Here is a 14,113-nt window from a genome sequence, read left to right as displayed (position 1 = left end):
TGTTTGTGTCACCCACACTGCAGCTACTTTTGCCCCTACTTCTCCCATCTCTCCTTGACCCTCCACTCTGGGGGGTGATTGTAATTTGATGCCGGGCCCCTAGTTGGACCCCAGCAATTCCTTGGCACATGATTGATTGACTTGGAGGCATGGGCCTCCTCTATGGCCCTGTCAGATGCATGGCGTGTGCTTCACCCACATGCCAGAGAATACACATTCTACTCCACCTCCCACAAATCCTCTTCCCTATGCGATTAGCTCCTCAAACCTTGCATGGTCTTAGTCGGGTGGATCTACTCCCATATCGTACCCGCACCCTGACCAATCACGCCTCGATTACTCTTGCCCTCTTATCTTTCAGGCAACAGCATACTCGACACTGGCGACTGAGTGCCTGGTAGCTTACGGACGTCGACTGTAAAGATTTTCTCTGACAACAAATTTCTGATTATTTTGCCACGAATACTTGCACAGTGGGCTATGCTGCTGTGCAGTGCGATGCACTGAGGTGACCCTCCATGAACAGAGAATGTCCTACCAGATCTCTGCCCGGACCGGCAGATAAAGGGGAAATCACTACCCTAAAGGACGAGTTGCGCTCAGCAGAGGAGGCTCTTGCAACCCGTTTTACCAACCATGCAAGACATGAGGTAGAACTGAGGAGGCGAACGCTTCGGCAAAAGTAGTTGGATAAGGTATTCCTAGCGCATCTCGCCACTCAAAGCTAGCTCTATGAGTTGGGAGACAAGGCGGGCAAACCTTTGGTTGGCAGGCAGGTATCTAGTCCTCTGTCTGGTTTCCATCTTGGTGACAGGTGTGGGCTGCAGTGTTTCGGCGCCTCATGTGGTGGCCCAGGAATTTGAACAGTACTTTGGGCGTCTTTGCACTGGTCGTCTGGTGTCCGATGCCAAGCATTCCAACCCTATTGTTGAAGACCTGCTCGTTCCCCATCTCTCTGCCATGGACAGACAGGACCTTGAGGAGCCCGTCAAGGCCACAGAGATTAAGGAGGCTTTCCAGTCACTCCCTACATGGAAAATATTGGAAGGCTGTGCGCTCGAATCATTCAAGAAATATGCCTCCCTATTGGCTGCCTTATTGCTTGCAATGTACGAGGAGGCTCTGGAAGTGGGCTAACTATCCTTATGACCTGAGAGGAGCCCTGCAGAAGCCTCTGGATGATTTTGGGTCTTATAGTCCTAACTCCATATTAAATACGGAAATCACGATCCTGGCCAAAATGCTAGTGAACCGGCTGGTGAAGGCCATTACTTCTCTAGTACACTCCAATCAGAACTGGTTCATGATGGGGCTTAGTACTCGCCACTGCCTCCGCCTACTGAATAACACGATCGCCTTGTCTTGTAATGGCACAGATCGTCGGGCCCTCATCTCTATTTATTTTGAGAAGGCCTTTGATTCAGTCCACTGGCAGTTCATGTACCGCCTCCTGGAATGAATTAACTTTGGTCCTGTCTTTCGTCGTAGTGTCCGGATGGTCTATTCTAGGCCTTAGGTGAGGCTCTGCATGAACGTGGAGCTTTCCGGATCATTCCTGTGTAGCGGAGCATGTGGCAGGGATGCCCCCTGTCACCTCTCCTATTCGCGCTGGTCATAGAGCCATTATTGGAATGTATTCAGCGTGATGCACAACTTTGCTGTTTCTGATGGCCATGAGTATGTTGTTTCACTTTACGCGAAGGACCTTCTGGTTTATATAGGTATAGCCTGAAAATTCAGTTGTGCGTCTCCTAGATATCTTACAGATATACGCGGAGGCAACCGGCCTCACAGTAAACTGGCACAAGTCCACTTACATTCCCCTCCATGGTGCTCAAGAGGATTTTAGGGCTACTTTCCCGCTTGGTCATCCCACCATTTCAGTTATTTGGAGATGCACATCGCATTCACCCAGCAGTAGGCACGGGACTGCAATGTAATGCCTCTGGTGGCCCGGACCAGAATGGACATCTTTCATTGGGCGATGATGTCGCTTAACGTAGTGAGCAGGAGCTCACTGTTTAAAATGGTTGCCCTACCACAGTTCCGCTACATCCTGCAGAATTACGCATACCCCATCACACCTTCCTTCTTCCACATGCTTCAGTCAGAGGTGATGTGCTTCATATGATCAAGGGGTCTGCAGCATATCTCCTTCTGTAAATGCGTACTCCAACCATACGATGAGTTTTCAGATGTACAGTTATATTACGTGGTCAGTCACTGCCTTCCAATTACAGACTGGTTTATTTGCAGGCCAGGACGACCCATCTGTAGCTGCTTAGCTCAGTGCGTTGGACTGCCATAGCATGCTCACTCCTTTATGGTCGCAGTACCCCCGCATCCCTCTTGCCCGCAACCCAGTCGACCCTGCTCAGTTGGCACCAGGTACTGCAGGTTGGATGGTGTGGCACGGTGTGCTGACGGTGGTGACACTGCTTTGGGCCGGGTCCTGGTTCCATCACACATTGGCTCTTGAGAGATTACGAGCATGGGATCCCATTGGTATCCCCACGGTGGGTGATGTTGGGATAGACCCCTCCATGTGCACGTTTCAACATCTCGTAGATACATACACCATGCACAGGACACAGTTCTATCGTTTTCTGCAGTTATGCCATGTGCTGGAGGCCTCCCTCAACTCTTCGAAGCCCCGCCCCAAGTATAACTCCCCAGAGGCACACTTGATGGCATCACAGCTGGAGAAGTATATTTCCTGTTTGTACTGTTCTCTTGTTAAAAATACTCCGGACCTCATGACGGCATTGAGGGAGGGATGGGAGGGTGATGTGAGACCCTTACATGAGGATGATTGGGTGGCGGCCAGAATGGACCCTCAGGCACTGACTATCCCTGATGCTATGCCTCATTCAACTGAAGTATTAGCACCATGTGTACCACAGCCCTACAGGGTTGCACAGGATAAGTGCTGACCTACCATCGCGAAGTTGGCGCTGCCAGCATCCAGTTTCACATGGCTTGGGGCTGCCCTGTTATCGGGGTTTACTCGCATCACATTTGTAGGAAGCACTTTTTGCGGTTTGTCTGCAAAGCAATTTCGCTGGGCCCGAAACTGGATCTGCTGGGTTTGATGGACGATTGGGTTGGGGGAGAGCTGCCACACCAGACAGCTGGTTGGTATGGGTTTCATTATTGCTAAAAGGGACACTGCACAGCACTGGTTTTATTGTCTGGCTCAGCTGCACCTTGAATGGGATGGACGACGCTGCCAAAGCTGAAAGATTTGTGTAAATATCCCGGGGCTGCACTGAAAAGACAAGGGTTTGGGGGACTGGATGGCTTATTCAGATACCCGATCACCGGGAGCAAGTTCCAGTGCGTCCATTTCTTGTTGACTTTTCTGGCTGGTTGGGAAGTGTTTTGGGTTATTGCAGCACAGTTAGCATAATTGTTGTATTCTTTTAATTTGACCTGAAAATCAATTAAGAGTTATTTTTAAAAAAAGGCAAAGAGGCTTGTAAAGTCAATGCAACGCTATCCTGGAATTGTACAATAATAATAAGAGTAAACTAAAGAAAATATAATTTCAAGATGACTGCCTAGCACTATTTCCTGTGCTTCTGCATGAGTGGCAGACACTTTTGGCAAAGCCTATACAAGTGACCTGACCTTCTTAATTCTACAAACATTAGGAAAGCAATAGCAAAGACAGTTGCGCCAGACAGACCAGGTGGCTTTGCTAATGCCTATTTGCTAGTTGAGAAATAAAGTGTAATATTTTAGATATGTATCAAGCTTATTTGACCTAAGGACCCAACACTTTAAGGTGTTACCTTCTATACATATGTCCTTTGATCATGATCTTACTAATGGACTTTCAATTACAAAAGCAGAACTCTGTGTAGCAAGAGAAGTGCACTATTCTTCACAGGAATCCAGTGTAACATGGTAGTTATGTATGATAAATGTGTTGTATGTGCCACAACTTTTGGATCTAAGCAGATGATGTACTGGCATAGCTTGCAGTACTTTTGCTAGCTTTTCGCAGGACCGTGAAGAAAGCACTGCAATATTACAGCTATGACCTCAAATTCATTTGGTGATCCCAGTGTAAAAGCCTGCTAAGGATGCAGAACAATGAAAATCTGCTACTTCCCAAATTTTCCACGCGCTCAAGACGCATGCTTGTATTCTGCTGTACTCTGGGATTTCATAAATGGCGGCAGGAGTAGGAATTGTAGAAACTCAGAAATGTTTCACTAACTTCTGTTTTGTAAATAATTTAATTAATGGCAGTGCATGTGAATGGAAATGCAATAACTAATATTTAACGCTGTATATATCTCTTCTTGTCTCATTTCTGATTTGAACAGGTTCTCGCTTTAAGAAAATTGTATATCCTTTTGGGCTTACTACATTCGGGTTGTCCGTGTGTTACCCTGCTCAAACAATAATCTTTGCCAAGGTAGGTCTTTTTACAGAAAGACTGAATTATCATGTTTTTAAACTATGAACTTGTGTTCCATTTTGGTTTATTTTAAGCTGTTAAGGGTTATATCAACTGTGTGCAGCTTTGCCACACGGTTTTTCCACCTGATAAGACCCATATACTGGTCATTAGTTTATTTTTCAGGTATGCTGGAGAGTAAGAGCAATGATCCTTTACTTAAAACTGTGTAAATAGATGACCTCTTATCTTGCTTTCATTTGTCATAGTCGTGTACATAGTGTTGAAAGCTCTGAGGCATGATTAAGAAATTAAATACGTAGATCGGCATAGGGATGTACAGCTGCCGAGGGATGATTAAAAATTAAATACATTGTTTTTAATTTGTTTAGCATAATTAGCCTTAATTTTTTAGATACAGCTTCCTATTAGTGAAAATGAAAGTTATTGGTCAACCGTTTGTTACTTTCGAAAAATTAATTACTTAAGACCGACTGTCTGTTTTCTCCAATGAATTCCATGATGAATCTGAAAGAAACTTACTGAAAAGGCTATCAAGCACAGTAATGCAAGTAATTTCTTCTGAAATCACTGTTGAATATTACAAAGTAATCGTACTGTATCCACGTGACTAATAACATGTACTCCTAACCTGTAAATATTTTATACACATCCCTCTTCGATTCAATAAATTACGTTTTTTTCTTCACAAACGATTCATTGCTCCTTGTGTCAAAAAATATCTGTTATAAGTTTTATTCTGACTGATCCCAAAAACGCTTATTTGGACCAGTTCTTTGCTCTAACTCGCGCTAAACTTCCCTGTAAAGTCGAGAACTATCTACTAGTCAGCTGCATGCGTCCCTGCCTTAAGTAATGTTACCCCCAGATAGTTTGACCCTCTCTAGGTACATTTGCCCAGTTTCCTGCTTGTTAAAGACGCCTTTACACAAGCGCCGCCAGTGCTGTGAAAATTATTTTCAGTGCCCATTAGGGTTAAACAAAGAGGTAGCACCTAATCAAGTTCCTGTAGCTTTCAGATGAGAAGTCTTGGACGTGCTCCTGTTCCGTGTGTCATGCTTTACCTTGCCGCTGTTTTTTGGGTTGGCTTCAGCGTCGCTATGCCCACGGTAACACAGAGGGGTTCATTGCGGGTAGCAAACGGGGAATACAGTTAGCAGTGGCGACCCTCCAGATTATCACATGGCATGCCTAATATCAAATTTGTCCACATCATAATTGGAACAACTTTAGGCCCCCAGCCAATGGCACAGCCAACAATGCATTTGCAGTTAATTTAGTCATTTTTTCATCACACTTCTTTTTGCTCCTTATGACTCCTTCGATTATCCATTTTCTCACTTAACTCTATTCAAATCCGCGTTCAAGGAAAAGCCATTTCCCTAATTTTCTCATGTTCAAGATGGGCCATCCGAACCTCTCGTTAAGAACACGTACCAAAGCCAGGTTCATAAAAAGCAGTTTATTGACACCCAGTGCATTTCGGGCCTCTTGGGCCCTTCGTCAGGGATAACTGAAAATCACAATATAAACAAACATTAATATTTCATCCATTCATCTAAGTACAGAATCTCATGTTCTAAATTACGCTTAATTTCTCTTTCATTTTCACGCATTAACTTAATTATTAAAATGTGCACTGTTCAGACAAAAAAAAACTCTTAGTGCCTCTAGATTGACACAGTCGCTTCACTTTACTTTGTTCTATTTAAATCTCATTCACGCGGTCGGTAATTACTGCGTTTAGAATTCCATGAGCTGCACCCCTGAATCTTAAACCCCACTTGTTACCCCAACATGTGTGCATGACTCTCCCTCCATCCCTCCTTTCACCCCAAATCCAAACCTCCCTCTTCTCAACCCCCTACATTCATGCGTCATTCTGTATTATCCTGTTGTGAACCACACCCTCCTCCATCTTGCCACTCGCCACGATCTCACCTCCTTCCATCCCAACAGTCAGCACAGTCCTTTCAACTAAGACCATCAATACCCGTCACCATACTCCCGTGATTCACCCTCCTTAGTTTTATATTCCCTTCCCCATTTCCTGTCATGTGTCCAACATACCTGCTACCGAATTGACATCCTCCTCCCTCCCTCGCATAAAGATTATCCTTTCCTGTTCAATCACCTAACTTTAAACCTAGCTATCGCCCCTCCTATCCGGTGCCCTCCCATTCATTCCCACATGATTACCACCTGTGCCGTTTTAAAACACCAGAGTCAACCTAGAATACTACAACTCCCATAATGCATTCTTTCCCTCAACATCATATCCCGGCACAAAACAAATATGCCTGTTTATGAGATTAAAGGTTTGACAGTAAACTATTCAAAATCGCTGGCACAATTATCAACATTATAGTCTGTTCGATGTGCATTGCTTAAAATGAATTCAGCATTCTTCTGACGCCACGAAATAAATATGTTTCCTGAACAAAGGTGTTCCGCCTTGCATGAGGATAGCGACCTCAATTCCGATCATTCCTTTTGTTACGCCGTTCAGTTCGGTAGCAGGTATGTTGGGGACATGACAGGAAATGGGGAAGGGAATGTAAAACTAAGGAGGGTGAATCACAGGAGTATGGTGACTGGTATTGATGGTCTTAGTTGAAAGGGAACGAAAGGACTGTGCGGACGGTTGGGATGGAAGGAGGTGAGATCGTGGCGAGTGGCAATATGGAGGAGGGTGTGGTTCACAACAGGGGAATGCAGAATAACACATGAATGTAGGGGGTTGAGAAGAGGGAGGTTTGGATTTAGGGTGAAAGGAGGGATGGAGGGAGAGTGATGCACACATGTTGGGGTAACAAGTGGGGTTTAAGGTTCAGGGGTGCAGCTCATGGAGTTCTAAACGCAGTAATTACTGACCGCGTGAATGAGATTTAAATAGAACAAAATAAAGTGAAGAGACTGTGTCGGTCTAGAGGCACTAAGAGGGTTTTTTTCTCTGAACAGTGCACATTTTCATAATGAAGTTAATGCGTGAAAATGATAGAGAAATCAGGCGTAATTTAGAACATGAGATTCTGTACTTAGACGAATGGATGAAATATTAATGTTTCTGTTCGCCATCTCACCGGAGCAGCAGCATGCTTCCCAAAGACGATAAGAAGAAAAAGGATGCGGGCAAGTCCGCCAAGAAGGACAAGGATCTGGTGGTAAAGCCAAGAAGAAGAAGTGGTCCAAAGGAAAAGTGAGAGACAAGCTCAACAACTTGGTTCAGTTTGACAAAGCTACCTACGACAAGCTGTGCAAAGAGGTGCCCAACTACAAGCTGATCACTCCTGCCGTGGTGTCCGAGAGGCTGAAGGCTCCCTGGCCCGTGCTGCGCTTCAAGAGATACTCAACAAAGGTTTAATTAAACTGGTGTCGAAGCACAGAGCTCAAGTGATTTATACCCGTAACACGAAGGGAGGAGATGCACCCGCAGGCCCAGAGGAAGCTTAATCCGGTTTTTATGTTGGAGTCTGTTCTAATGTAAATGTGTTAAATAAAAAAAGGATTGAAAAAAAAAGATTAATGTTTGTTTATATTGTTATTTTCAGTTATCCCTGACGAAGGGCCCGAGAGGCCCGAAATGCATTGGGTGTCAATAAACTGCTTTTTATGAACCTGGCTTTGGTACGTGTTCTTGACGAGCGGTTCGGATGGCCCATCTTGCCCATGAGAAAATTACGGAAATGGCTATTCCTTACATGCGGATTTGAATAGTGTTAATTGAGAAAATTGATAATCAAAGGAGTCATAAGGAGCAAAAAGAAGTGTGATAAAAAAAGAAAAAATACTACATTAACTGCAAATGCATTGTTGGCTGTGCCATTGGGTTGGGGCCTAAAGTTGTTCCAATTATGATGTGGTTTAGTTAAACACGTACTGTTTGGGCTGAGCACGTCACCAGTGAGCATGTAATGTTGAACTTTAAAGGACATAACAAACCAACGAATTACAGGAAAACAGGTGTGCAACCCATGCATACATGATTCAATATCAAACTTGGGCTTCTTCTTTGTGGCTTATGAACGCCATGTGTTCCTGGTAGAGGATAAAGCTTGACAATATAAGGTGTCCACTCCAAGATGGTGGTCTTTCCATTGCATGAACTTCCCAATCCAAGATGAGGCAGTCTCTTCCGCTCAGGTCCGTTCTTGTTTTTGGCATATGAACGGCAGGATGTAGAGAAAGGGTAGACACGTGACAGTGCGTTTCACTCCTGAGTTTTCATCATTCTCAGCTTGCTATACATTTTTGTGTAGATTTTTCCCAGCAGATTTGGAGTATTCTATATGAATTTTTCCTTTTCTTGGCGTCTACCTATTTTTGTTCTTCTTGTTTCTTTAGTAGTTTTGCATCAACTTCCTTGTAGATTATCCTCATTCATGATGGAAGTGACTAGGACTATTTTACTGCCTATATATTATATCCCACAACGTCACTTTGAAATGTAAATGGTAAAATCTGAGTTGTAAGATATTCTTGCATTGATAATTCTCAACTTTTCGTTATATGTTACTTTGTAACTTGTTTAAACTGAATTTGGTGGCTTTCAGGGCACAAGTCCTAAATAAAGAAGTGGGGGGACGCCCAGACAGGAAGTGACATCATGACAAGAAGTGACGTCACAGAAGGTAAAAAAACCCTAGAAGTGGGGGGACGCTCAAATACGTGACATAGATCACTTTGTCTCCGAGGTCTTGCAAACAAACCGAAGGAATAAATTATCGAAGGTCGCAGCCTGTGCCAGCTTGGCTTAACTCACCCTCGTAACTTGCACTGCAAGTTAATGTTTCCTTCTACCCCACTGCCGTCCACCTACGAGAGGGCGGATCAATAATTCTTGCAAACAAGCCCTTATTCTCGAGGCCCGCTATCCACCAAACACTCTCCCTTGTGCGAGTCATGGTTGCGTGCGGCTCATGATAATGCGCCGAGCTGTATTCCAACCCACGCTCGCAGCGTATTTTAGGAGAGGGGCACTTGCAGTTTTTCCTTTTTATTGTGTCTCCTGTAAAAAGAAAAGGCAGGGTAGTACGACCCGCACCGACCAATCAGGACAACAGTCAAAGAGCATTCTGTGAAAACTTGGTGCTCCTTGAGCTGATGCTGACGCCCTGCACACTGACTGACTAGGGCGATCGACGGGGCGGCCGGCCGTAAGGGCAAATAACGCTATAATTTAAAGCCCAGCTTTTGCGCAGGGGGTACGGCGTCCACCCGGTAAGACCCCTTAAAATAAGTGGGGGGACGCCGTCCACCCGCGTGGTACCCCGACTCGAGCCCTGGTGGCTTTGCATTTAAACCTTAAACGCTTCTTGCAAACACATATTTAGGGCTCGGCCTGGCGAAAGCAGCCCATGCGCTGCTCTCGTCATATGAGGGCTTCTTGGAATTGATACAATTCCAAAAGTCGTATTGCGGCTCCGCCTCCAATTTTCATTGGTGCGCGTCGTTTTGCGTCAAGGATGATGCAAAACCCAGTGTAATGATTGCACCGTGGGGAATCATTACACTGAGGGTCGCCACCCTGTCCGCTTTTGGCCCTGCCCACCAGGATTTAATCTTTTACTGGCGCTTTACACACACTTCTTTAAAAGACAAGACACTCTTTTCTGCGCTTGTTTTTTTATGTTTCCGCCGCTCCATTCCGGATATGCACTCGCTGTTCCCTTTGCACACGGTGCAAAGAGGCGCGCTTACTTCACATTAAGACCTGCTTCGTGGAGCAGACCTTAGAGAGTGAGGGGTCCCCCCTTTGCTTGCATCCATTAGCGTCCATGAAAAATTTGCTGCGCAACTGGTAAGGGAAGTAACTGAGACATTTTATCAGAAATGTTTGTGCTCGGAGGCCCATGTGTTCTTTAAACCTTTAAATCCCGAATCATGTGCGCGAGATTAAATCTGCTCATGCATCCAGCTCTTTGTCTCAGGGCTTCGCAAGTGATGCTGAAGGCTAAGTATTGTGAATATAGACTGGATCGTGGTCATTGCCTGCAAGTTGTGGGAAGATATTTCACGACAGGTTGTGTAAATCACAAGTCTTCTCACTTTCCGAAGAAGGCTGGCTGCTTTAGTTGAAAATGTGTATCCAAGCCTTCCATTTTATGAAACCTTACACCACAAAGGTGAAGCTGCAAAGAAAAGCCAGAACATTCAATCACTGATGAAGCGAATGGGTTTTACTTTTGCATTATATATGCACATAGGTGCAGGCCGTAGGCAGGGACAGACGCACATATTCAAGCACGCAGGCAGAGGAACCCACTTTCAGCCGTGTACACAAACAACAAGAAACAAGCATTGAAAATACAATAGGTATCGCCTTTTATTAAGTTAAAGCCATTTGCTTTGCTATACAATACCATTAGCAAAGCAGATGGCTTTAATTTAATCAAAGGCGCAAGACCTATTGCATGTTCAATGCTTGTTTATGTTGGTACCAAAATGGCTGCTAAATAATGTATAAATCAAGAAGTTGTTTTTTTACATGTGAACAAGGTTTTTTGTCCCAGTCCTATTAGTAGGATTCCATGAGCGAAGGCAATTTATTTTATATTACACAAGAAGGATAGGATAAATGTAACGTGGTGAGTCCATGGCAGTGATATAAAAGTTAGCATTCATTCTCCAAATGAAGTGATGAGACAAAGATAACATACTTTCATTATTTTTTGCCCCTTTATTTGGTGTAATAATAAAACTAAATCTCGTAATCGGCTACCAGCCCTTTTTTGTTGTTTTAGAATCTTTCAAGTTAATAGGTAAATAGTTATTCACCAATACACGGAATTCACAAGCCACCTATCTGAATTTTTCATGGCTGCTAACCCCTGATTTTATATTATGTGTGTAAAGAGGAAGGTCACCGATGGATTAGCTAGGATTCAAGCAAACCGAGTGGGCCAACCACGCCCTGTAGTTGGTACTGAAATACAATAATTATTTCCATAATCTCCCTCTGACTCCATGGCCCGAGTACCTCTACACCTGTTGTATTGTACTGTCGATAGAACCCTCCTCAGGCTCATATTTCAACCAACATCAGGAACCTGCACTGTACCTATTTGCAGTGAGGTACAAAATTAAAGTCTCAGTACACTATTTACAAAGATAGTTGAAAACATTTCTCCAGAACTTTGACATGTATTGATTTTTTTCTAACCTGCCTTTTCCATGCCGTGGAAAATAGTGTAGAATTTGTGTGTATTCACTTTTTATCGATTTAAACAACTAAGCAGGAAGTGAAAATGATTTTTGAGGTGAAACTCTATCCGATTTACGATTGACTTGGCAGTGATATTCAGCAATTTTATTTGTGTTATTATTTTTAACTTGTCAGGGCAGCAACCAAAAATTGGTTAAGTTTTTTTCTTACAGGAACTCTAAGGGGACACAATGACTACCCCCTCCTTTATGAGCAGTAAATAGTTAATTAGAAAGTATTGGCGTACACGTACAACGTTTGGTGGCCAATGAAACAAGATGTGGAAAGGAAACAAACTGAAATGCTTTTCAGGATCACCTGAAAACTTTAACTGTGATATCAGTAATTTAAAGGATATAGCTATGCATCGTAAGCTAAGTCGTAAGAATCAGTTAACATTGCAATACATAAAAAAGCATGCAACATAACTTTACTGTATGAGCTACGCTGCATTTTACATTTCCTTTAAAATATAAAACGTCTTGTTTTTTAGGTGGCAGGAAAAAAAGTGTACACGGCAAGCCACTGGAGCTACGAAACACTGGGATCACTTTGGAGACCAAAGCCTTCAAGTGGAGAGGGATCACTTGAAAGAAACAAAGATTCCAAGGTAGTGTTTTAATAGTAGTATACAAGGGTCATACATAGGTTTTATATACATTTTAATAACATGTACACTTACATCCAGGCGTCGCCTATGTATTTATGAGTATGCATAGCGAGTTTGCAGCAGTACAGTGTTTCTTCAGGAGTCTTGGCAGCTACCAAAATGATCCTAGGAGGATTTCTAAACCGCATATTTCAGTGCAGAATGAAGGATGAGGTAACTGGGTATGCTGGGCTAATCTGGGAGCAGTGAGCTGATGAGTGGATGTATACCTTCAGGGGCCTATCTGAAGTATGTAAATGCAAATGCACTAAAATAGTCCAGAGAAGGTCCCGCAGAGATGTTGGGGCTTGCAGGAGGTTAGCCACAGAGCAGGCCTGCATGACCTTGACCCTGCTTCCCCAACATGGGAGTTGGTAGAAAGAAATTGGCTCTTGGGGAGGACCCTGATACCAGAAGAGCATCTCTCGCAGGATGTACCAAGCATATTGGCAGGTGGATTCCTCTGTGGCCGCCCTGTTCCACAGTCCATCTTTACAAGGTATTCGCAGAGAACATGAAGAGGTGATGGAGAAACCCACTCTCAATTACTTCTTTGTAGGCAGTAGATTGGTGGCACCATATTAGCACTGTTCGTGCTACCAACCCTGGTTGGTGAGATAAGATAGGTAGGACTTTAGCCTTCCAGGAGAAAAAGTCCCTATTACTTAGCCAACTGGTAGTCGCAAGGTAGTTTCCCAGGAGAAAACTTTAAACCAAACCCAATCCAGCACTGTAGTTTCCTTGCATTGGACTGTAAGCACAATCTCCTTTTGGGTTGGGGGGAACTGGACCCTTACACTAAATTACACATTTCATGCCACTTCACTGCTAACAGCCTGTATCCCCCAAAGTGGGTTATGGATACTTCTAGATTCTGCATCATAGGGTCTTCATTTATAAGTGTTAAAATAATTCCTGTGTTTCATACAGGGCCCATGAACGCTTATAGCTATACACCAGTACAGATAATAAATAGTCCATCGTGTCAAGAACTTGTGAAGCACTCTTCCAAAAGCCTAACACAGCAAGGTTCTCCGAATTTTAGACTGCACGTATGCACATAGCCGCAAAAGCAATCACTTTGAAGCACCCACAGCACAAACTGCTGCCTACATGTGCAATCAATGAGGGAAATTACAGCTTTCAATCGATGTCTTTTGCATTTGGAAATGCAAAAACAACAATTGATGGACGGAATGTTGCAAAATGGCAAAACATTCACCCCCAGTCACAGATCTGGGTTTAATCCATCGTTATTTTGCTCACCACACCACCCCAGTGTGAGCAACAAAATGATGGATTTAGGCCCAGATCTCTGTACTGGGGTGAATGTATGAAATTGTTCTGTTCTCTCCATGCCACTGGAATCAAGCTATCCTGGCTGAAGAGGGCTGAAAGCCCGAAACCGGTCTTAGGATGCTTGTTTCCAGTCCACGGAGGACTTGGCTCGGCAGTTCGGCTGGACTGTTCCCATGGGGCACAGGGTCAAGACTGATTTGCATATGGCTGGGTCCGAACTGGAATGGCATGGTGAGTAAAAAAACGATGGATTTAGGCCCAGATCTCCGTACTGGGGTGAATGTATGACCTTGTTCTGCATTCTGTCCATCAACTGTTGTTTTTGAATTTGTCATCCGAGTGGGACGGGTATGCCCAGTCGTGAGTCCCGTGCTCTCCATGCCACTGGAATCAAGCTATCCTGGCTGAAGAGGGCTGAAAGCCCGAAACCGGTCCTAGGATTCTTGTTTCCAGTCCACAGAGGACCTGGCTTGGCAGTTCTGGCTGGACTGTTCACATGGTACAGAAGAAAGGGTTAACCCACTATAGTCGC

General features: G+C 44.1%; 1 protein-coding gene and 1 pseudogene across 2 annotated transcripts in view; both read left to right on the top strand.

The window, feature by feature from the left end:
• Positions 1 to 14,113, top strand: part of APOOL (apolipoprotein O like) — a 246,955-nt gene that overhangs the window by 191,414 nt on the left and 41,428 nt on the right. For both annotated transcript variants that reach the window (XM_078688480.1, XM_078688481.1), the window contains exons 6-7: positions 4,335 to 4,426; positions 12,127 to 12,243. In XM_078688480.1, coding sequence (XP_078544606.1) covers positions 4,335 to 4,426; positions 12,127 to 12,243 — 209 coding nt within the window. The remainder of the gene's footprint in view (positions 1 to 4,334; positions 4,427 to 12,126; positions 12,244 to 14,113) is intronic.
• Positions 7,509 to 7,949, top strand: LOC144827697 (small ribosomal subunit protein eS25 pseudogene; annotated as a pseudogene).

This window comes from Lissotriton helveticus, chromosome 4_1 (assembly GCF_964261635.1).
Source record: "Lissotriton helveticus chromosome 4_1, aLisHel1.1, whole genome shotgun sequence".
Taxonomy (NCBI): Eukaryota; Metazoa; Chordata; class Amphibia; order Caudata; family Salamandridae; genus Lissotriton; species Lissotriton helveticus.
Note: the sequence above shows the minus strand (reverse complement) of the source record. Positions and strands in the feature narration are given on the sequence as shown.